At 36.2% G+C, this 23,804-nt stretch overlaps 1 protein-coding gene and 1 long non-coding RNA gene across 3 annotated transcripts; both read left to right on the top strand.

Moving 5' to 3' along the window:
- Nucleotides 1-454: 454 nt before the first annotated feature.
- Nucleotides 455-23,375, top strand: LOC135588117 (uncharacterized). Of its 2 annotated transcripts, XM_065080077.1 has the most exons (18): nt 455-1,021; nt 1,778-1,959; nt 2,293-2,397; nt 2,507-2,578; nt 2,729-2,876; nt 3,706-3,788; nt 5,718-5,773; nt 9,203-9,339; nt 9,423-9,513; nt 9,859-9,924; nt 10,018-10,240; nt 15,129-15,230; nt 15,493-15,578; nt 15,665-15,787; nt 22,047-22,116; nt 22,203-22,294; nt 22,872-22,976; nt 23,065-23,375. In XM_065080077.1, the coding sequence occupies exons 1-18, from the start codon at nt 477-479 to the stop codon at nt 23,176-23,178; spliced, it is 2,400 nt and encodes a 799-aa protein (XP_064936149.1). In that variant the 5' UTR covers nt 455-476; the 3' UTR covers nt 23,179-23,375. The 2 variants fall into 2 exon arrangements, with proteins under 2 accessions (XP_064936149.1, XP_064936150.1); XM_065080078.1 differs by lacking the exons at nt 22,047-22,116; nt 22,203-22,294.
- LOC135588119 (uncharacterized) lies at nt 15,891-21,348 on the top strand. Its single transcript, XR_010476111.1, has 2 exons — nt 15,891-18,781; nt 19,142-21,348. It is a non-coding gene; the product is annotated as an uncharacterized LOC135588119 (long non-coding RNA).
- Nucleotides 23,376-23,804: the final 429 nt, after the last annotated feature.

Raw genomic sequence — 23,804 nt, 5'->3', positions numbered from 1 at the left:
TGCCCTTGTCGTGGTGGATGTGCCTATGCGATGAGTGTAGCGCTGTGAAACTTTGTTGCCGATTATTGCAACGTACTCTTTTGACCAGTGTTCGTTGGTCATTTTGGAGTTTTTGTCTACTTCGATGGCAACCAGATCTCCTTCCCCTCTTCTTTAGACAGCAGAGGCTGTTTCATTATCACAACTTTGCTCTATGCTGCTTTGAAAGCACACGTTAAGGACACATCTACATATAGCCAGCTGGCGGACTTAAAGCTCTCAATGATTAGTGACGTGCGCCGAAGGGTTCAACCTTTCCAAGTCTTTCAATGCTTAATTATGTAGTTGTCGACACATACAAATAATGTGGGGCAACATGATTTGGATGTGCCCATTTCATCACCACTCACTTAATATGCACTGGATCTTATATATATTTTTATTATTCTAACAAATCCACAAGATCCATTTAGGTTTGAACACCTATTTCTCGAGATATGTCGAAAAAAAAGAAGGAAGAAATAACCGGAGAAACTTCCACCAAATTTGTGGAATGGTGCTCCGTTAGAAGCCACGCGAACCAGACTCTTGGCGATGGGATCGGGTGGCCACCGGCATCAACGGTCAGTAGACAGTCACCTCATAAGCTGGGCCCCACCGCGATTTTTTCTCTACCCCTCCGATTGCTTGGGATAGCCCTTAAAATCCCCAAGCGCATGGCGGTGGTCACTTCGACGGCTCCCTGGGCCACTCGGTTCACTGCTCTCCTCGCCGCCCCCGCTCGTCTCCGCATCTCGCTCTCGATCGGACTACCGGGGAAGCACCACACCCTCCCGTCCAGCCTTCGGAGGACCATGGCGTCCGCGTCGGCGGCGACTCCGCCACCGTCCGGTGTTGGCGAGAAGGTCACGGCGCCGTACGGCTCCTGGAAGTCCCCCATCACCGCCGACGTCGTCGCTGGCGCTGATAAGCGTCTCGGCGGCATTTCCGTCGGGGGAGATGGCCGCCTCGTCTGGATCGAGACCCGCCCCGAGGAAGGAGGGTACGTCGAGAGCTTTGTCTAGTTGCTTTTCTGTGATCCTGTTACATTCGAGGTAGTTGTGAAGTATTTAATCGACCTAAAGATTTGACAACAAACCTAAATTAATGATTGTGACAATAAGGGTCGAGATAGGAAATAAGCACTCGAGTCATTGTGGCTACGGAGATAAAAGGCCGTTTGCACAAAAGCGTAACTAGGCTGATCTCTTATGCCTGTCCTAAAATCCACTCTTTAAAGACAATATTATTGACTGGTCAGTTGCGGAACCAAAAGGTTGCCCACAAATGAGCAGCCTTACCATGCTTACAAGGGTTGCCTTCAAATTGAGATCTTAAATATCAGGCGGCTTGGGGTGTTCTGATATGTCGTTGGCAGGAGACAATTTGGTACGGTGCACATGTCATACCTTCTGTGACTGCCAAAACTAGCCAAAATGTGGCCGCATGGTTTAAAATAACACTTCTTGTTACCGAAAACTTCAATGCTTGGTTCCAGGTGATACTTGCAATTATAGAGAGTTGAATATATAATAACTGTTAATCTTGTGCAGGTAATTTCTGCATGGCGTACCATGTTTTGGTATTTGACTATAACGAGTAAAGACTTGTTCATGCCTATTGTGTAATTTACTATCAACCATTTTTTCTCTTCTTTTTGCAACAAAATTTGTATACTTGTAAAGGGCAGAGCTTACAATGCAATTACTTGCTTATTATGTTGCCGGGGAACCATCTGCTAAATCAATTAAGTATTCAGACGTGCAGTTATTGTGAAGGAATCGACAAAATTGGAAGATAAACCAACAGACGTTATACATTCAGAGTTTGCATCACGAACCTTGGCCCATGAGTATGGTGGTGGTGCTTTTGCTGTTTCGGAGGATATCATTGTTTTCTCTAACTATAAAGATCAACGCTTATATAAATTTTTTGTTGGAGGTACAAATTGCTTCTCTTTAACTTTGTTGTTATGATCTTACTCTTTCTTTGACACTCCCTGCTTCCTAACGTAAAAAACCTGGTGTGTGTGGAAGTTATAATTCGAAATCCATTAAGAAAAATGGTACCTGTTTCTAGTCTTAATTATTTCACAGAGCGGCATCTAGAGCTACTCCTTTGCAACGGATGTTAAAATAAACAGCACTTTTGGCATCATTTCTTTTTTAGTTGTAGGTTCTTTGTCTTCCATATTTTCAGTTTATCATACTACACTTATTATAGTTTTTCTGTTCTTTTAATCACCCTCTTGATAGCAGGCACTTTTGTTCACAGGTCCTTCACCAGTACCTATTACTCCTGACTATGGTGGACCTTTAGTCTGTTATGCAGATGGCTATTTTGACCCCCACTTCAGTCGCTATATTACTGTAATGGAAGGTCAGTTAGAGACATTAATTGCTGTACTGAACACCTGAAAGATTCAACATTACAAGTAGCAAGTTCATAGCATACTCTTCAATGTCACCCTTCCATTTGCTTTCTACAGATCATCGCAAAAGCAACTTGAATCCCAGCACTACAATTGCTTGTATTCATCTCAATGATGTAAACATTCAAGGTAAAACATTTTTGTGCAAATATTTATCTTAGCACATGAAATTACATCTTATGCTACTAAGTGTTCACCAAGTACATGCTAGTTGTGACATAATTTTTGAGGGACTGAATTTGTAAATAATGCTTTTCTGCTTAATCTTATGTCTTCAAGATCCAAAGGAACTTGTTAGCGGCAATGACTTTTATGCTTTTCCACGTGTTGATCCAAGTGGGAAGAGGATGGCATGGATAGAGTGGAGCCACCCTAACATGCCTTGGGATAAAGCTGAACTTTGGGTTGGATATTTCTCTGAGAATGGGTGAGGACATGCGTTGATATGGAAATAGACATATCATGTTTTACACTGTGTAAGAGGTTATAAAAGCATAATTATGTTGCTCTTGATAGTCAGTGACTGCATGGCTGAAGCAAGGAGTGCCATGTTGACAACCGTCAGGCATGTGCTGGTCAAGATGCCACTATGCCAACCAGCACAGGGCAAAAAATTGGCCTTGTCATGTGTTGGCACTTGGCACCTTTAGCACAAGTAAACATGATGTGCCAATCAACATGGCAATCTTTGGGTTGAGTCATTTGTTTGATATGGTATTTTCTTTTGACAGTCAATTCATTGCTTTCATGTCCAATAAATGAGGACACAAGGCTCTATCACATTCTAAAATAGCTTTTACTACATAAAATAGTTGCTTTATTTGAGTGTATTATAATTCTTAGGGAAGTTTAATGGACTTTCCTTGATTCAGAGCTTTCGAGTTGAGATCAACAAGGTTCAGTGACCATAAGAGCCTTGTCAATGTCAACTTGTTTTTTTAGTTTGTTTGCGTATAGGTGCTTAATATAATATCTTTTTCTTCTATCATTCGGGTTCTTCAACTTTTATCTAGCTTATTAGTTAGCTTTTGCGTTGGAATTTCCATCTTGATCATCATTAGGTGAAGGTGCTTTACTCATCTGTCTTATTGACTTGTGGTGCAAAAAATTCTTTACTTATTAATAGGATATTGATTTGAATTTTTGACATTATTTGAGATATTTCCTTTTACAGGCTTTGATTTTACAATGTAGTTAACTTTGATTGTAAGTATTGGTCTTCCAATACTTATTGTTTGTTTCATGTTTATTCACAGAGAGCTGTCCAAGCGAATATGTGTTGCTGGTGGTGATCCTACAATAGTTGAGTCTCCAACCGAACCAAAATGGTCACCCAAAGGTATATTTCCTGGTTCCGCATATTTCCCTTTTTTATGATACTCAAGATTTGCCTCTTGATAGCCATCCCATATGTTTTCCACATGATTTGAAGCAACTCATTTCTGAAGTATTTTCATGATGCTAAATGCTATTTTATTCAGCATCAGATCAGTTTCTGCTAAGTTATTCATTAAGATCTGATAAAATTTTCATATATATGTTCAGTTTGTATTTTTGTCCATTTGAAAACTGTATGCTTTAAGCAAGAACTGAGCTTGAATATGGTTCATGTTGAATGGTCTTGTGATGCTTCTTGTTTTTTTCGAGAATACTCTAGTTCTTGTATTTTCATGGAAGGTTTACATTGACATATGGATTTGATCTACCAATGTGGATGTTGAATTTGAATTTGTTGGGCACTTCTAAAATATGATATGTTGGTGACTAATATGTACAAATATGTATTTACCTATTTGATCAACGGTTAATAATGCATATTTTTTTTATTAATTTTCCAATGATACTAAAATCATTAAGGTCAGCAGGAGTTGTTGGATTAGGTCCAAATTGTAGCCTCCATTTTGCTAAAGAAAATTATTAGATAAACAAATCAATAAGGTTGGAAGAATTCATAATCAAATGAGTAATTATATTGCTAGAACATGATTGATGAGCACTAGTCAGTCCGTTTATTAGACACCATCTCCCTCGTGGTCTGCGCCTCATGAGGTTTGTGATGACAGTAGCGACATCAATAGTGGTGCATCGAAATAATGGCGATGTTCAATTGATTATTATTGCTACTTAGTCTGAGGTTGGGCATGTACGGATGAGCCATACTTTACGCATGCCACCCAAGATTCAAATCGCGAAGCTCGAGGATTTATACATATTGTTTATGTTAGGAAGGATAAAGGAAAGGATAGACAATCGATGACTTTGAACAAATGCGTCAGAGGGTCTACAATGTTGACACTAATAAGAGCTCGTTGTATTCGTAACCTTCATATTACGGAGGATCTCATGGCCAATAGATATATGGTGATAGTTGGTATCTTTTTCTAGTTTGATCGATCGTACATCATAGAGCAATAGGTTAGTTAGTAGATTCCAAACTTCGCTGCCCTACATGCCATGGTTATACTTTCCTTAGGAGGCTCCTAGAACACGTGTTAATGATGATGATGGTTACCAATACATCAAGGGTTCGCACACTACCAATATAATATGCCATGGGAGCAGCTCCAAAATCAGGTACGACGAATCTACCATATCTCATAAAAAAATATAGACATACAACTTAAAAAGTGTTGAGGATCCTGATTCACCAACTGTAGAGTCCTGTCATTCAGTTTGGTAGTAGAATCATGTTATTTCCATCAGACCAAGGTGAATTTCCATCAATATAAGCTCTGTTCAAATCATTGGCCCAAGATGAATTTTAAGTGCATAATCTTTTCTTTTTTGCATTGTATAATTATTGAGTTTGAGTCCTCACAAGGATCTCGTTACCTGCATTTATAAATTGGAAATTTTGAATTGTTGGTGTCCATGCATTTCTATTTCGACAACTTGCAGAATTTGACCTGCCAATGTATGTTGGATCTAGAAAATTATTTTCAACCTCTATATCCTTGTTGCGGGACTTTTTATGCTATAATCATATTTGTTGTTGGTGCCGATAAGGTAACATCTCAAAATTTTTAATATACTAGTGTACCACACTTACTATGTATTGAACAGATGCCCTTATGTGTAGTCTCAACTCGGCACCACAATTATCTTTTCACATTGTACCAACTTCTCTCTGTGATGGTCAAACATCCAATCTTGAGATGGCATTTTGTATGGCGAGACAATTATGTGTGCTATAGATTCAAAAATTTTATTGTTGATGTTTATTGCCCCTACATTCTCCAATCTGTTACTTCTCATTGTGACTTCACAGGGGAATTGTTCTTCATCACTGATCGAGGCAGTGGGTTTTGGAATATTTATAAATGGGTAATGTTTTCTCTATCTTCAATTTATTTTGTTAGTCTGCATGTTACTTTATTTTTCTGTCTACTGTTTTCATACTCCCATGCTTGTTCTGTTGCACTTTCTTGTTTGTTCTCATAAAAAATGATGATAATCCTTTCTTTTTTACATAATGAATTTGAGCTATGTCCTTTATGATTCCTTATGAAAACCTTGGTTCCTTTGTATATACTATATACTGCATATTGTTCTTCCACATAGACTAATAACAAAATATTAATTTTACTAAAACTTGGTTTACAGGGATTTTTGTTAAGAATAGTTTATTCAGTGAGACTATTAACTTAACATGTACAAAAATTAGTATCTATTCTATCATTACTTGTATATTGTTGTATGCAAGGTATGCAATTTCGAATAATACTGTCCGGTACGAATGGTACGTATCGGTCCATCAGCTGACCGGTACACGGACCGTCCGTTACCGGACGGAACGAAATATATATATATAAATATATATAAATATTTATATATAAAATAGTTTTATAAAAGGTGATGTCGTGTCGCCTTTTATAAGAATATTTATATATAAATATTTATAATCTTATATATATATATATATATATATATATATATATATATATATATATATATATATATATATATATATATATATATATATATATATATATATAAACGAAGCGACATTGTTGAATTATATATATATATAGCGAGCGGTATACAATATCGTACCGTACCGAGCGAACGTCAAAACTCCGGTACGATACGATATTGCATACCTTGGTTGTACGCATGATCTTTTTTCTTCAACAACAAAAGTTTAAACTTTACTGATTAAATATGTAACTAAGCAAAACATCCACAAATGCTAATTGATTGAATGTTAAAAAATTAAGAAGAAGAACACATAAATGTTAAAAAAATATATAAAGAAAGATTTAACAAACTAACTATTTGAAAGATTATAAATTATTATTTTAAAATAAAAATATAATAAAATAATTAGTTGAAAGATTAGAATTTATTATTTTAAAACAATGAATTTAAATCATTATTATAGAAATTCAAAGGTAAGAAATAAGTGTGCCTGATGTTTTTATTGCTTATCCTGACGTTCTATTTAAGTGTTCTTTTCACCCTCTTTAACAAGAGGGGAATAAACTTATCAAGAAGTCATCCTTGAGTTCTTCAACTTTACAATAGGAGGTTGTCAAGTTGATCATATGGGGAAAAGCCAATAGCTAAAATGCATCCTATTTTGGTATTTTAGGTCTAAAAGTTAATTACTTAATGGTTTTAATTAAGGTTTGACTTATTGTTCCGACTAGGGCACGTGCCGCGCTGTACCGATGTGCCTAGTGTTGGTATGACAGGGCATGTCGATGGCACCAAAAAACTTGAAAAACTTGAAAAATGAGGTTAACACCTGAAATTGTTGATATTGATTCACAAGCCTATCCTCCACACACAACAGAACAAACAAGAATTGATGATGCTTACAAAAAAGAAAAGAAATGGGATATTGATAAGACAATAGTAACGTGGAATAACTTTCACAAAATTCCAACAAGCATAGCTTAAGTTCCATATTATCTGAGTATGATGTCTTTAATTCAAAAGACTGACACAAGGATCCAACCAATACCAAAGGAGATACACAACCTTTATTTTGATGAGGAGGTGGCAGAATTGAATGGTTGGATCGAATCCTTCAAGGGCCGGTGGAATGAATATGGGGTTACACTAATGTGTGATAGTTGGATCGGATCTACAAGAATGAGCATCATCAACTTTCCTATGTATTGCAATAAAAGGGTCATATTTTATAAGTTGGTTAATGCTTCCAATAAAATTCAAGATGCAAACTATATTAAGAACCTAATGAACACTGTGATAAAGGAGATCGAGCCATGATACATTGTCCATATTATGACTGAAAATGGAGCTAATTTTAAGAAGGTCGATTTACAATTGAAGGAGCGAAGAGAAATACTATTTTGGACTTTATATGTAGCTCATCATGGACCTTATGTTGAAGGGCATTAGTAAGTTACCATCAGTAAGAAAGCGTATGGCAAGGGCACAGTTGGTGACAAAGTTTATCTACAACCATCATAGTCCACTCGTTGATGCAGAAGCATACAAATAGTGAGATACTCCAACCCGGCATCACTCGGTCTGTTACAAATTTCATCGCCTTAAAGTCAATCAAGCAAAAGAGGCACGGTCTTAAGGCAATGGCCATATCACAGGAATGGTCAGATTAAAGGTATTCAACATCAAGTGATGGAAAAAAGTTAGAAAAGATAATTCTTTTTTTTAGATTTTGTGAGGTCGTTAATGAAATTATAACAGGAGTGGAACCGCTTTGCGTTATCCTCTGTAAGGTCAATAAGGAAAAGCATTTACAGATGACTTATCTTAGATATATGCTGCTTACAACAAGAAAGGAGATCTAGTAAGCATTCTCCTATGAGTTTATGGCTAATCAATACTTACAAATCATCGACCGTAGGACTGAAGCTCATATTAGATAAACATCAAGCTTGGAGTTCGAGCTTCACAATTCCCTCCGTTTCTTTTTTCTTTGCAACAATACATTTTCTCCCTGCTAATTCTACTAGCTCATTCACCAAACTCAATGTATTAGATAAACAACAATATTGAGAAGGCTGGGGGTAGTTTGTTGATTATAAGTCGCACTATAATGGTCATATAAGTTAATGATTATTTTATAACTTTCCTCATTTTTTCACTTTCTAAATGTAAACAATCGTGATAAGTACTCAATAATTTGTACTGTTGCTATGCGTATGGAAATAGTATTATATTGCTGCTATAAATTGTGTATAGAAATTTATCTGTTTTGATGAAAATTTTGAAAATTGTGTATAGCATTGTATTGCTACTATTAACTTCCCATATAAGTTAATGAGAAGGTTTTCATGTAAGTCGCATCATGTCTATAGAAATATATCCGTGTTGATGAAAATTTTGAAATATAATTACGATTGTGTTTCTGCTATAAATTAATTTTTTAAATTAACAATTATTTGAAAAAAAAGCAGTTCTGGTTTAGAATGACTAGAACTGAAAACATTGGTTTTGGAATCAAAACGGAACTGTTGGGACTTGGGATCCTCTTTGGCTCCGGTTCCAGAAAATGTAGAACTAGAACCATCCGTTTCAGAACCAGGATCCTGGTGTTATCCTTTCTTCTTCTAAACAATCTGTGAGTATGAGATTCCTTAAGGATAAAATGGTTGAAGTTTCCTCTGGCTTCTACATAGTCCGTTGCGCTTATGACATCATGCTTAAAATCCTGATAAAGTAAATCACTTGTTATATGTTAGTTCTGTGGAATGTGTATTTTCCTTACATTTTATCATTTGTTTTGTTATGGATTTGATTTTTTTATATCTTTATGTGCAGATTGAACACAAAAACAATGTTGTAGCTGTTTATCCATTTAATGCCGAGTTTACAAGACCTCTATGGGTATTTGGCATTAGCTCATATGATTTTGTTGGAAAAGATGGGGAAAATGATAATATTGTTTGCACTTACAGGTTCCTATAAATTTATTTTCTCTTTCGAATTTCTGTTAGTATTTTTGGTAAGCTTTACCTGAAAATAATTTTGCCTTTCGCAGACAGAATGGGAGGTCCTACATTGGAATTTTGGACTCTGTTAAGGGTTCCTTTTCGTCACTTGATATTCATTTGACTGATATTGGTAACATTGTAAGTCTAACGGTTATAGTATAAAAGGATAACTGTTGAGTGGTTGTGTCAATTGACAATTTGTGTCCCTCTAAAAAAAAAAATAGTGGATTATTATTTACATCTTCTTGTGTCTCCCTTAATTAGACGTTTAATGGCTTAAACAACTGATAAGTTCTGACATCTGTGGTCCAGAAGATTTTTATTAATTTATGATTTGTTTGATTACTTAGAATGTTGAGTGGTGACAATTTGTGTCCCTTTAAACAGGAATTGTTGAGTGGATATACATTTTATTGTGTCCCCTAAATCAAGATTTTAGTTGCTTAAACAGCTGATAAGTTCCGATACCTGTGGTTTTGACAGGTTTCTGGCTCCTGTTGCTTATATATTGAAGCTGCATCAGCTACCCATCCATTGTCAATTGTGAAGGTTGAACAATGAACCACTGAAGATTATTGTTGGCATCATGGCATTTAAGATCTCAAATTATCAATGACATCTGACATTCTTTTGTTTTATCAGGTGACACTAGATGCAACCCAATCAAAAGCAATAGAATCTTCAGTACTTTGGTCGTCTTCCCCAGATTTAACAAAATATGAACCATACTTTAGCTTGCCAGAAATTATTGAGTTTCCAACTGAGTGTCCCGGCCAGAATGCTTATGCATATTTTTACCCTCCTTCAAATCCCATTTATCAAGCATGTTCAGATGAAAAACCTCCATTATTGGTCAAAAGCCATGGTCAGTAATGATATTTCCTGTTAAAGAACAATTACTCTTTTATCTTTTTGAACTGTCAGTTCTTTTCTGTGCATTTATCTTGCTATGTATGGTTAGTTAATGGAGCTTTTGCCTTGTATAAGATAGTTCATTCAGGATGTGACATGCAAAACTATGGAATATGTCTATTCATGTTGAAAAGTGTATCAGTTCTGTTTAATTTGATTTTTGTTGAAGGCTGAGGGTTACATATTTTACCATATTAATATCTTACCATATAATAAGGCTCACTGCTAGCACAGACCCATTTACTAGGTTTGTACGGGCTGCTAACCTCACGTTGTGGTGTTAGCATCCATAAGAGGCATTGGATCCTCTTTTGCCTGCCTTTTAGCAACCACTCACCCTCTTTTTCTCCCTTCACTCTCTCTTTCCGACTCTCATTTTCTTTTAAATCTCTTTTAGAACTCACCTAAATCTCTCTTAACTTCCTTCCAATTTATTTAGGCCTATTGGGGGAGATTGATTGGCACAATAAGAAATTTTAAATATTAAGATCCAGTTTGTATTTTCTTTAAATCAATGTAAATCCAAAACTATTGTCTAGGTTAATTTCATGCAATTATGTTAGGATTTATGGTTGATCTTCAAAGCTTGGCCAATTATACCTAAGTTAGGGCTTCATATACAAAATTGAACCTTAGATTTTTGTGGATTTAAACTATATCTATAAGGATTTTATATTTTTATTTTGCATCATATTGTTTTCTAACCTAATATAACTTCATTGTTATCAATACTTATTGTAATTGTCAAGAATAGTTGAGAAATAACCCTAAATTAGGTTTCTTTCATTTTCTCTTGATTTTTATCATGTTTTTTTTTGTTTTCTCTATAAACAAAACTTGCACGATATGCAATTTAACCTACATAGGTCTTATACTTGAAATTAACTTCCTTGATATGGAGGTCCACCAGTTTTGAGAGAGCTTCTTATTAGTTGTAAAGATGAAAAAGGTGGAGAGTTACCTTAGGTCATTGACAACTAGCGTAAAAATATGTCAGATCTCATGAACATGAATCTTAATATATTTCAATATAGAGCTAGGTCGTCATTCAAAAGTGATATGAGTCACCTTCACCACATAGATATCTCGAATTGCAAACGATGGGTTAGGGCTTAGGAGGTCGTCTGGAAGCGACTATCACATCGGTGCCCGGATGTGGTGTCAAGTAGGCAAGGGTTCTCTTATTATTTTGGACCAATAGTCTAAGAATAGAGGGTTAGGTTAGCAACTTAGAATATAGGAATACTATCAGGGAAGAAATTAGATTCGACAGACAATTAAAAGAAGAATAAATATTATTTGCTTATAAGAGACTAAGTGAGTAGGGTAAAAATTTAGAGAGATTGATAGTACTGGATTTAAAATTTGGTATGCTCAAAAAGTTAAAAACAGAAATGTAGGAATTGTTGTTGATAAGGATTTTAAGAACAATGTTGAAGATGTAAAAAGATTTGAAGATAAAATTATAGCTCTAAAATTTATGAAAGGATAAGATGTTTTTAATGTCATTAGTGTTTATACCCCTCAAGTCGGATTGAATAATCAAACAAAAAGAGAATTTTGGGAAAGCTTAGATGATATCATTCGTTATAATTGGAGGAGACTTGAATAGTCATGTAGGGAAAATATATAGTGAATATAAATGGGTGCATTAGGGCTTTGGTTATGGCGAGAAAAATAAAGATGGTGGTATGATTTTGGATTTTGCAACTTCGTATGATCTTATAATTGTAAATACTCACTTTAAGAAAAAAGATGAACATTAATTACTTATTAGAGTAGTCATAACTGTAATCAAATAGACTTTTTTCTCACTAGAAAGATAGATAAAGTTATTTGTAAGAATTGTAAAGTTATACCTAACGAAAGTTTGATGAATCAACATAGGTTCATGGCTTCATGGTATTAGATATTTACTGTAGAAAATGAAAGAAGAAAAGACAAGGTTTTTAGTTTCGAATAATACCGCCCATACCAGGCAGTATGTAATATGTATCGGTCCGCTAGCAGACCGGTTCATGGACCGTCGATTGGGGACCGAGGGAGAAGAAGAGAAGAAAGAAGAGGGAGAAGGGGAAGAAAGAATAGGGAGACGAGGAGAACCTGGAGATCGACGCTGGTTTCCCTCGTCTGTCAGTGACTTCTCGTCCGCTTGGGAGAAGAGTCCTCCGCCTCGTCGGCGCCGCGGGGAGAAGAGAGGTGACGTCGTGATGAAAACGATTATATATATATATATATACATATAAAGGCGACATTTGCAGAAAAAGATTATACATATATACATACATATATATATATATATATATACCGCTCAGTATATAGTACTGTATCGAACGAATCTCGAAACTTCGATACGGTACGAAATTTCAATCCTTGGTTTAAAAAATTACTAGGACTATATGGTAAAATTTTAAAGATGATAATGTAAACACTTTTAAGAATAAAATGGAAAGGGAGGCGATTTGGAACTTAGATGAGGATAATATTAATATTATTTAGAGTACGATGACTAATAATATTAAGAGGTTAACAAAGGATATTCTTGATGAGACTAAAGGTAGAGGTGCAACCTTAACAAAAAGTTAGTGGTGGTGTAAGGAAGTTCAAAAAATAATTTTTACTAAAAGATTATGTTTTAAAGATTGGAAAAATTATAAAAATGAGAAAAAAATTTAAAGATATAAAGAATATAAAAAAGAGGCTAAAAAAAGGGTTAGTATGACAAGAATAATATAAAATTTATGATAATTTTTATAATAAATTAGGTATTAAAGGTGGTGAAAAAGACATATATCAAATTGCTAAAGCTAGACAAATAAAGTATAAGGATTTAGGTAATACTAGATGTTTTAAAAATGAAGATCAAATAATACTTATTAATGATAATTATACAGGACTTAGGTTTAACGATAAATAATAGTGGTAGATTTAATAATTATAGATTTATTCATAAAATTAAAGCTAATTAAGTAAAAGATACATTAAAGAAGATGAAAATAACTAAGAGTGTAGGACCTGATGATATCCCTATTGAGGTCTGAAAAAATTTAGGGGACAAAGAAGTAGCTTGGTTAACTCGCTTATTTAACAAAATCATGAGATTCAGAAGGATGCCTGATGAATGGAGAAAGAGTTTTGCCAATTTACAAAAATAAGGGTGACATACAAAATTGTTCAAATTATAAAGGAATTAAAATCGTGAGCCATACTATGAAACTTCGGGAAAGAGTTATCGAATGTAGGATAAGACTTAAAATAAATATCTTTGAAAATTAATTTGTTTTATACTTAGAAGATCAACCATAGAAGTTATTTATTTATTAAGACAATTAATGAAAAAGTATAGGGAGAAAAAATAGATTTGCATATAGTTTTTATTAAATTAGAGAAAACCTATGATAGGGTTCTTTAGGATTTATTATAGTGTGTCTCAGAAAAAAAAATGTGTTTCCATTAATTATATTAATATTATTAAAGATATGTATGATAATGTAGTCACTAGTGTTAGAATTATAGGGAGTGTGTCTAGTGAGTTTCCTATTAGCATCAGATTACACTAAGGATTCGTATTAAGTCTCTATCTATTCACATTGATAATGAATGAATTTACTAGTCACTTACATGATAGACCTTCATAGTGTGTGTTATTTACTGATAGTATTATCTTAGTTTATGGGAGCCTAAGTGGATTTAGTTATAAACTTAGCTATGGAGGCAAATCATGAAAACTAAAGATTTTATATTAAGTAGGACTAAAATTGAATATTAAAAATGCAATTTTAGTGAGTCTAGAAACAAACAAGAGAATATAGTTAAATTGGATGGACAATAAGTTTCTTTAAGTAAAAATTTTAGGTTTTTACGATCAATTATTCAACAAAATAGAGAGATTGATAAAGATATTATTCATAGAGTAAAAACCACGATGGTCAAAATAGCGAGGGGTGTTGAGAGTCTTGTATGATCATTGGATACCTTTGAGATTAAAAGAAAAATTTTATAAGACAATTGTGAGATCAACAATGCTTTGGATCTGAGTGTTGGGTGGTTAAGAAAAACATATATAAAAAGTTTGTGTTGCCGAGATGAGAATGTTGAGATAGATGTATGGGGTTACTAGGAAAGATATGAAAAGAAATACTTTATTCGCGAACAACTAGGTATCGCTTTGATGGAGGATAAGATGAGAGAAAATCGTTTAAGATGATATAGGCATGTGCTGAGGAGATCTCTGGATACGGTAGTCAGAAGAGGTGAAATAATTAATATTAGTGGTACGAGGTGAGATAGAGGAAGATCTAAAAAGACTTTAATAGAAACTATAAATAAAGATTTAATGTATTCTGAACTTAACTAAATATATGATTTTTTATATATCTCAATGGCTGTAGAAGATCCATGTAACGAACCCAAAATATTTGGGACTAATGACTTTGTTGTTGTTGTTTTTATAAGTTGTAACCCTTGGTTAGTCCAAGTTCTTGATTAATTCTCAGAATTTCTTTTGAAAAGGTTTGACATTTCACTGATTAATCCTCATTATTATGATTTCCTTCTTTGATAAAATATGGATTCTCAAAGATTAATATCCTGCTTTGACATTTCACTGATGTGTACCTTATGCTGTAAAGAAGCACAAAATCTCTTTATGACATTTAAATGTGTGGACTGCTGTCTTAATATGCAATTCTTATATGTTTTCCATTGCTCTTTGTTCAAATTCTACCAAATGTAGGTCTATTTTTTGAAAAGCCTAAATCTGAAGTTTGCTGAGTTGATACAAGGAATTAAAAGTATGTGCTGGATAACTAACAGCATTTGGTCTCTTAATGATATTGCAGGTGGACCAACATCTGAATCACATTGTATACTGGATCTTAATATCCAGTACTGGACTAGTCGAGGGTGGGCTTTTGTAGATGTTAACTATGGAGGAAGTACTGGTTCGTTACTTATAACTTTTCTTGTTCAAGTCACTTTTTTGACAACTTACATGTTCAGGCTATTCTGGCCTTTTGGTTTTCTTTTCCAGTGAACCTTTTGCTTCTTCAAAACTAGAAAGAAGTTGGTTGTTACTACATCTTTAATCTTTTTATTTGCCACCTTAAATTTTTTTCCATGTATTGTTCATGACAACTTATGCTTGTGGAATACAGCAAGAAAGAAACAGAAATACGATATTGACTGACCTAAATGTTTTTTAAGGTTATGGGAGAGAATACCGAGAAAGACTTCTAGGACAGTGGGGCACTGTTGATGTTAATGATTGTTGCAGCTGTGCTAGATTTCTGGTATCTGTTTTTCTGAATCTCTTTTTTTCTGTGTAAGCATGACCTTGTTGATAATAACCAAGAATATAAATCTTTTGGGTTTCAAGGTAGAATGCGGAAAGGTGGATGGAGAACGGCTTTGTATAACTGGAAGGTCAGCTGGTGGATACACCACATTAGCTTGTCTTGCTTTCAGAGAAACATTTAAAGCTGGTGCATCTCTGTATGGTGTAAGTTGATGTTGATGTATCAGGCACTATCATCGTGACTAAATGCAGAAATTGCGAGTATTAATTTGCATGTAGTTTATATTTGATAGAAGGTATTACCTGTGATAACCCTGTCTTTGATAATCATTTTAAATTGATTATTTTAATACTACAGTGTAGACTTCATCTGTAATAGTGGAAATGGTTGTCATTGTTGTGTAGCTACAGAACCTTTTCAGTTAGCTCAAATACTATTGCCAACCTGCCGAAATAATTTACAGACAATATATTATCCTAATGATGTAGGTTTTCTTTGGTCCTAAACTTAACCTGCAAGTGGTATTGAGTTTGGTTCCTTATTGCAGTAAAGTATGATCATCATACTTTCCTGGGAGTATAGCAGACAAATGGAACCTATAGTGTATTAATGTGAGGTTGGAGTCCAAATTTTTGTTGAGAAAGCCCAGTCTAAAAAGCTAAAATAATATGGGAATAGGTCAATGTTAGAACCCTTGCAGATTCTAAACTTGGGGTTGATCTCTTTAGGGGATCGGCCTCCTTGGAACCCTATAGGGGTTCCTCCCTCCAAGTTGCTGCTCAAAGGCTGCAGAAAAGATTCATCTATTGCTTATGAAAAGGGAAGAAATACATGACTATTTATAGGGCTTCTAAACCCTAACTCCTAATAGGACTCCTACTTAAGACTCTTATTTCTAACCAACTCCTAGTAGGACTCATAGTCAAGACTCCTATTCCCTTACAACTCCTAATTCTTCTCTAAGAAAACACCTCCTACTTGAATGCCCCTCTCAATTAGGACTCTCCTAGCTAGAGTCCTAACAGAATGTCCCTCTCAATTAGGACTCTCCTAGCTAGAGTCCTAACAGTTTTACATGAATGTCCCTCTCAATTAGGACTCTCCAAGCTAGAGTCCTAACAGACCTGCCCTCTTCAAATCAGTCTTGTCCTCGAGGCTGATGATTCGTGAATTCTGGGAATTTGATCTTCAAGTCGTCATAGTTCTCCTAAGTGGCATCTTCTATTGGTAGATTCGCCCACTTTATTAGCACTTCATTAGTGGGTTGTCGTCGTCGAGTCACAATCCGTCGATCAATAATGGCACTTGGCTGGGTCTGGAGTTCTCTTTGGGTAGTCATATTTGGTGGGTGGTTTTGGGCTGTCTCCAAGCGCCTATTTAAAACTTTCGTCTAGCTGTTGGTTTGTGGGTAATATGTCGTACTCCTTTTCAATTTAGTACCCTGCATATGGAATAACTTTGTCCAAAATCTGCTCTTGAAGATGCAAGTAGAATTTGTCACAAGCACAATGCGTCCCTTATAGCAAAATTCTTTTGAGTCCCGATTGTAATGAGCCATGGGGCTTGGTGCTTCCTCCAATTTTTTATAATCTTACTAGTATCTGAATCTTCCTACCATTCCATCTTAATATCCTCAAGGACGTCGCTGGTCGGAAGTGAAACGGCCGAAACTTCAACTTGCTCGGGTAGCTACGAAAGCGTATATGCAAGAACATTCTCTTTCCCCTTTTTGTAAGTTATTTCAAAATCAAATCCAAGAAGTTTTGTTACCCATTTTTGCTGCTCAGGGGATGGTATCTTTCGCTCCAAAAAATACTTGAGGCTTTTATGGTCGGTTTTATTTTGAAATCGTCGACCAATCAAGTAGGGTCTCCACCTCGTTGCTGCGCGCACAATGGCGAGCATCTCCTTATCATATGTTGACTTATTTTGATGGGAGGGAGATAATGCCTTGCTAGTGTATGCGAGTGGTCGACCATCTTGCATAAGAATGGCTCCAATTCTAACTCCAGATGCGTCGGCCTCAATAATGAAGGGTCGGTTAAAATCTGGTAGTGTTAGCACCGACGTCGTCGTCATGGCTGCCTTAAGTTTGTCGAAGGTAGCGGAGGCTCTGTCAGACCATTGGAAGATATCTTTTTTCAGTAAGGAAGTAAGTGGTGCATTGATCTCTCCATAGTTTTTCACAAACTTGCAGTAGTAGCCTGTTAAACCCAGAAAGCCATGTAGCAATTTTACGTTTCTCGGGGTAGGCCAGTTTTGCATTGCTTCAATTTTGAAGGGGTCCATTGTCACACCTTCCTCTGATATGATATGCCCAAGATATTCCACCTTCTGTTGAAGAAAGCAATAATTCGTAAGGGTTGTTGTGTGTTCAAAAGGTGGTTTTCGGTATGTCTTCTTCGCACACTCATATTTGATGATACCCGGATCAAAGGTTCAGCTTTGTAAAGATTTGTGCTCCCTTTCATCTAGTAATTCATCTGCTATTGGAATAAGGTATTTGTCCTTGATGGTTATGCCATTGAGAGCTCGGTAATCAACGCATATTCGCCATGTTCCGTCCTTCTTGCGTACAAGTAGCACTAGTGAAGAGTAGGGGCTGCAACTTGGCCGAATAACTCCTGTTTCGAGCATCTCTTTTATAATCCTTTCTATTTCATCCTTCTGGAGATGTGGATACTGATTTAGCTGAGTATTTGCTGGAGATTTGCTTGGAAGAATCATTAAACAATGATCATGCCGATGGGTAAGAGGTAGGTTGCACGGTTCCATAAATATATCTGAAAATTCAACAAGCAAAGGAAGTAGGTTTGAATCGTTAAATTCTATTAGCTCTCCCTTTGTTTGTTGCTCAAGTTGTACCAAGAATCCGCTGCATGCTTTATGCAAAACCTTCTCCATTTGTTGTGTGCAAATCATCGTTACGTCGCCCTCACGTTTCCCGTGCAGTATCACCTGTTTCTCTTTACTGCAAAATTTCATAATTAGTTGCATAAAATTCCAAGAAACATCACATAATGTCATCAACCATTCAATTTTGAGCATGGTCTTATGATCGTCACGAGCGAGAAGGAAGAAATCTGAAATTATCTTGTGGTCCTGCAGCAACAGTTTCACTCGCGGGCGCCTACAATCATACTTCAAAATCCATTCGTCGGCGACCTTAATGTCAAGCCTACTGCAATTCTTGATAGGTAAGGCCATCTGGACAGCAAACTTACTGTTTAAAAAGTTATTTGTATTGCCCGTGTCGATAAGAACAATGATCGGTTGTTGTTTGAGAAGGCCTCCAACTTTCATTGTTTGCGGGTTTGAGTATCCGGCTAGTGCATGTACCGTAACTTTGGTCGGTTGTGGCTCTTCTTCTGCATCTTCTTCTTTATGTTCAAGGCTCTCTTTTGGATGTTCAATGACCTCTTCTTCTACTGGTTCAATCATAAGAAGTCTCCCTTTACTACAGCGATGCTCATGGCTCCACGGCTCGTCGCAATGCCAACATAACCCATTTGCATATTGCTCCCGAAGCTCTTCTCTTATCAACCTCTTTGGTGCAGGGACTCGGTCGACAGTAGGAGGGGCTGAGGGCTTCAGTATTGCTGGTTGAGGAGTGACCATAGTCCTCCGAGCTTCATGATTCAATTGCTCCTCTTGATGTCGTGCGAAAGAGATAGCTGCCATAAGCGTGTATGGTTGTCGCGCTTTAACTTCTTCCCGGATCTCCGGCTTCAAGCCCTCAATGAAGGTCCTCAATAGCTGTTTTTGAGACCAATCACAAGTTTGATTATATAACCTTTCAAACCTGGTTTGGTACTTCCGAATGGTGGAGGTTTGTTGGATCTTTGCTAGTTGTCCGTCAATATTCTCGTAATCGGTTGGTCTGAAGCGGATCAGCAGTCCTTCTTTGAATTGTTGCCATGAAAAGACTCCATAAGTATATGTTCAAACCAGTCAAACCATTGTATGGCATCCCCTTCAAGATGTATAGCCGCAATTTTCACCATAGATGCGTCTGTGGTTTTGTGGTACCGAAAATATCACTCCGCGCGTGAGATCCAACCAATCGGGTCTCCTTCTTCCCATTTAGGGAAGTCCACTCTCATGCATGGATAGTTGAGATCAGTCATAGTGCCTCCCCTCCCTTGAAAGTCATCTCTTCGGGCTTGGTGCGATTGGGCAAAGCTCTCTCCGTGATATGATTTTTTTCGGGCTTAGTAGTCGGCCCAATCTGAGTTCAGTAAAGAGCGTCCGAATCTTATCCTCCATTCGCGCCTCCAAGGTTTCGAATTTAGCATCGATTGCCTCCTTAGATGCCATAGTATATGCCTCTAAATCTATGATGTTAAGATCTCTCTTTTGTTGTCAGGTTAAAGGCATATATAGGTTGAGAGAAGTGATGGTCGAAAGGGTTGGTGGATCGGTGGATGTAGGCTACGATTTAGGCTTGTTTTGTGGCTGTTTTGGGTGCAGTTTGAGGGTTTGGTTTGGTGGAGTTTTAGGGCTGTGGATGAAAGTTTTGGATCTGTGGTAGATGACAGCAAAGGTTTGAGAGAAATCAGTGGAAATTGCAGCAAGTATGTGTTGTCTTGTAAGAGCAGAATTGTCGTCGAAGAAACAGCGGTTTCTCGACGTAATTTCCACCAAAAACTTGAAAGAATTGAGGAGGGAATTGATAGCAAAATCACAGTTTATATGACAGCAAGGATGACTAATTTAATCAAGAAAATTTCGGCAGTATAATAGCAAGGAAATTGGTGCAATTTGCGATAGCAGAATTCTCGTCGAAAAATTTCAGCAGTTTACGATGAAAATTTATAGCAACACAAAAATCGGTTTTAGAGATGAATTCCTCAATAGATCAATCTTAGATGGAAGCCAAGATGATCTATAAAGTGTATAAGAAATTTTATTCAAAAAAGATTGCAAATAGATGGGTTAAGGCAACAATATGCGGCTGAAATTTTTTGCAGCATAGATTTTTAAGTATAGCAGATTGGACATAAAAGATCAGAAGTTTATATTGAGAATTTTTTGATGAAACCAAAGGGAAATCCACTATTAGGAAGTGTCAAAGCTATCATAAAAATTTCGTAGAGATTTGGATAGAAACAACGTAGTATCAAGATCAAACAATCAGTGTTATGTGGCTGAAATTTTACGGTGTAGATTTTCAAGTATAGCAGATTAGATGTAAAATATCAATGGTTAATTTGAGAATTTTTTGACAAAACCAAAGGGAAATCTGGTGTTAGGAAGTATCAAAGATGTCATAAAATTTCGTGGAGATTTGGATAGAAAAAACATAGTAGCAAGATCAAACAGACAGAGTGCTATACGGTTGGAATTCTGCAATGTATCTTTCGTCGTAGAGATGAAAACTTTATGACGAAAAGTTTATGCAGCAATATAGGAATAATTTTTTTGGGATTTTCAAATAAAGATAACTAAATTGCAGCAGCAGTAAGGTAGAAAACCAGAACCTGTTGCAATTCACGGGGAGATCAAAGGATGATCCGTGGTGGTGGAGATGATGGTGGAATTCGGCGATGATCTTTTAAGCAATTGTGGGAATTGCTTTGGACGGTTGTTGAGGGTTGATGGATGGCTGTGGAAGGGCAGCGAGACGCCAAGAACGCTGCTCTGATACCAGGTGTTAGAACCCTTGCAGATTCTAAACTTGGGGTTGATCTCTTTAGGGGAACGGCCTCCTTGGAACTCTATAGGGGTTCCTCCCTCCAAGTTGCTGCTCAAAGGCTGCAGAAAAGATTCATCTATTGCTTATGAAAAGAGAAGGAATACATGGCTATTTATAGGGCTTTTAAACCCTAACTCCTAATAGGACTCCTACTTAAGACTTTTACTTCTAACCAACTCCTAGTATGACTCATAGTTAAGACTCCTATTCCCTTACAACTCCTAATTCTTCTCTAAGAAAACATCTCCTACTTGAATGCCCCTCTCAATTAGGACTCTCATAGCTAGAGTCCTAACAGAATGTCCCTCTCAATTAGGACTCTCCTAGCTAGAGTCCTAACAGTTTTACATGAATGTCCCTCTCAATTAGGACTCTCCAAGCTAGAGTCCTAACAGTCAATCAACCATATTGGTTTCTTAAGCTCATGTAGCTATCTGGCAAACATTCTGGACATGATAAATAATCGGAGTCAACACAACTTTTAGTTGCAACAAAATGGAGCAAAAATCCCTTTAATTATGATTATAAGCAGGTAGCTTCTAATCTTCGGATAGTTCAGTTACACAATTGACAAATGATTATTGGTAGAGCTTCAGTTTACATATTTGAGCAATATGATCCTGGACAACTTTTTGAATCCTAGTAAGTCAAAAAATTGAATGTCTTTGCTTATGTACTCCTTTTCTATTTTTTGCACTAACATTTGCATTTTGTTATGTTTCTTAATATCTTCAAGTTTTGACCTTTTCCACATTAATGAAAAACAGGTAGCTGACTTAACTTTGATGAGAGCAGAAACTCACAAATTTGAGTCTTACTATCTTGACAATCTTGTTGGTCAGTATGGAATCTTATGTATCTAGTTACTATCTGACTGCCTATCTAGGTCTTCTGATAACATTTATCTACTTTGGTGATTGTAGGAAGTGAAAATGCTTATTTTGAAAGGTCTCCGATTAACTTTGTTGATAAATTTACCTGCCCAGTGATTTTGTTCCAAGGTTTAGAGGACAAGGTATACACACGAGTTAATATTTGCACTCATGACTTGATTTTCTTCTTTCCCTATATTATTTTACTCTTTTTAAGTCACATGAGTTGAATATCTTTGTTTGAGCTACAACTAACAGGTAGGACTTTCAATTGGTTAAGTTGACAATATATATCTTCTCAAAATCATATATGGCAGACACCTGCAACGACTACATACCTAACAAATGCTTTATTTTGTCATGAATAAACAAGGAACTAGCAATTTTTGGTTCATATATTAAGATGGACTTTTGCATCCATGTTAATCTAGCAACACATGCTACCTTTTTTTTTTTTTCAACACATGCTACTTGTCGAGGGTTTTATTTACAATGGCCTCCGAGTTTTATACTTGCCATCAAACCCTCAAGTTCTACACTCCTTTTAATTCATGCGGGATTGAGTCAATATATACTCTGCTTTCAATCTGTACATAAATTTAGTAACCAGACTTTGCTGACATGCCTCACTTCAAGAAGTCAGCATTTCTACATTTGAAACAATCATCTCATGGTATCAAAGCAATGACCTTACCTGAAAATTTTGGTTATGTACTGCAGGTTGTACCCCCTGTTCAGGCTCGGAAGATATACAAGGCTTTGATAGACAAGGGTTTGCCGGTTGCTTTAATAGAATACGAAGGAGAACAACATGGGTTTAGAAAGGTGATTCATATAAAATATTGACATTTTCCTCCTAATTGAATATTGCGGTCTGTGAGTTCCTGACATAATCAATGGCTTTGTGGCACAGGCTGAGAACATCAAGTTCACTTTGGAGCAACAGATGATGTTTTTTGCTCGTCTGGTGGGGCACTTCCAAGTTGCTGATCCTATTTCTCCAATCAAAATTGATAACTTTGACTAACATATCAATATCTCTATGTACTAATTCCCTAAAATATTGATTTTTTCTCCGGAGTTCAAAAGTATGGTATTCTGATTACTTGGATTGAGAATAATCAAAGATCAGAGGGGCTACCTGGAATGTATAAATTTTACTATATAAATTAAGGCGGGTGAAAAAAAAAAAGGAGAGCCTCCTTTTTCTCCCTTTATGCTCAATTGAGACTTTTTTTTTTTTTTTCGTTTTATCCATTTATTTTACAGCTTTTTTCTTGTGATTCCTTTTTAAAGGTGTGAAAGGCTTAGGAACACAAAGTAAAAAAAAAGGAGCCTCAACTGAGAACAGAAAGAAAAATGGCACCCTTTTTCTTGGAATTCTATACTTTTAAGTAAGTCACTATTACTGGTGTGTTTATCTTCTTATCCTCTACATGCCATCATGTTACCATGAAGTTCTACAAATGTCCATTCTACCATGAAGTAAGTCACTATTACTGGTGTGTTTATCTTCTTATCCTCTTCATGCCATCATGTTGATTGTGTGAGCTCACCACCATGAAGCCCTACATGACTTCTAAGGCTAATCGCTCAAAGAACAAACTAACTAAACATGAGACTGTTGGCTTGCCTTCTCTCTACATTTGGCTC

This window comes from Musa acuminata, chromosome BXJ1-8 (genome assembly GCF_036884655.1).
Source record: "Musa acuminata AAA Group cultivar baxijiao chromosome BXJ1-8, Cavendish_Baxijiao_AAA, whole genome shotgun sequence".
NCBI classification, from domain to species: domain Eukaryota; kingdom Viridiplantae; phylum Streptophyta; class Magnoliopsida; order Zingiberales; family Musaceae; genus Musa; species Musa acuminata.
This window is presented reverse-complemented; position numbering and strand designations above follow the sequence as displayed.

Bases quoted from the DNA above. Each gene is read 5' to 3' on its own strand.
- LOC135588117 (XM_065080077.1), top strand. From the start codon at position 477: ATGTCGAAAAAAAAGAAGGAAGAAATAACCGGAGAAACTTCCACCAAA. The intron at 9,925-10,017 runs GTTGAACAATGA...TTGTTTTATCAG, and splicing joins ATCCATTGTCAATTGTGAAG to GTGACACTAGATGCAACCCA. The intron at 15,231-15,492 runs GTTCGTTACTTA...ATGTTTTTTAAG, and splicing joins TAACTATGGAGGAAGTACTG to GTTATGGGAGAGAATACCGA.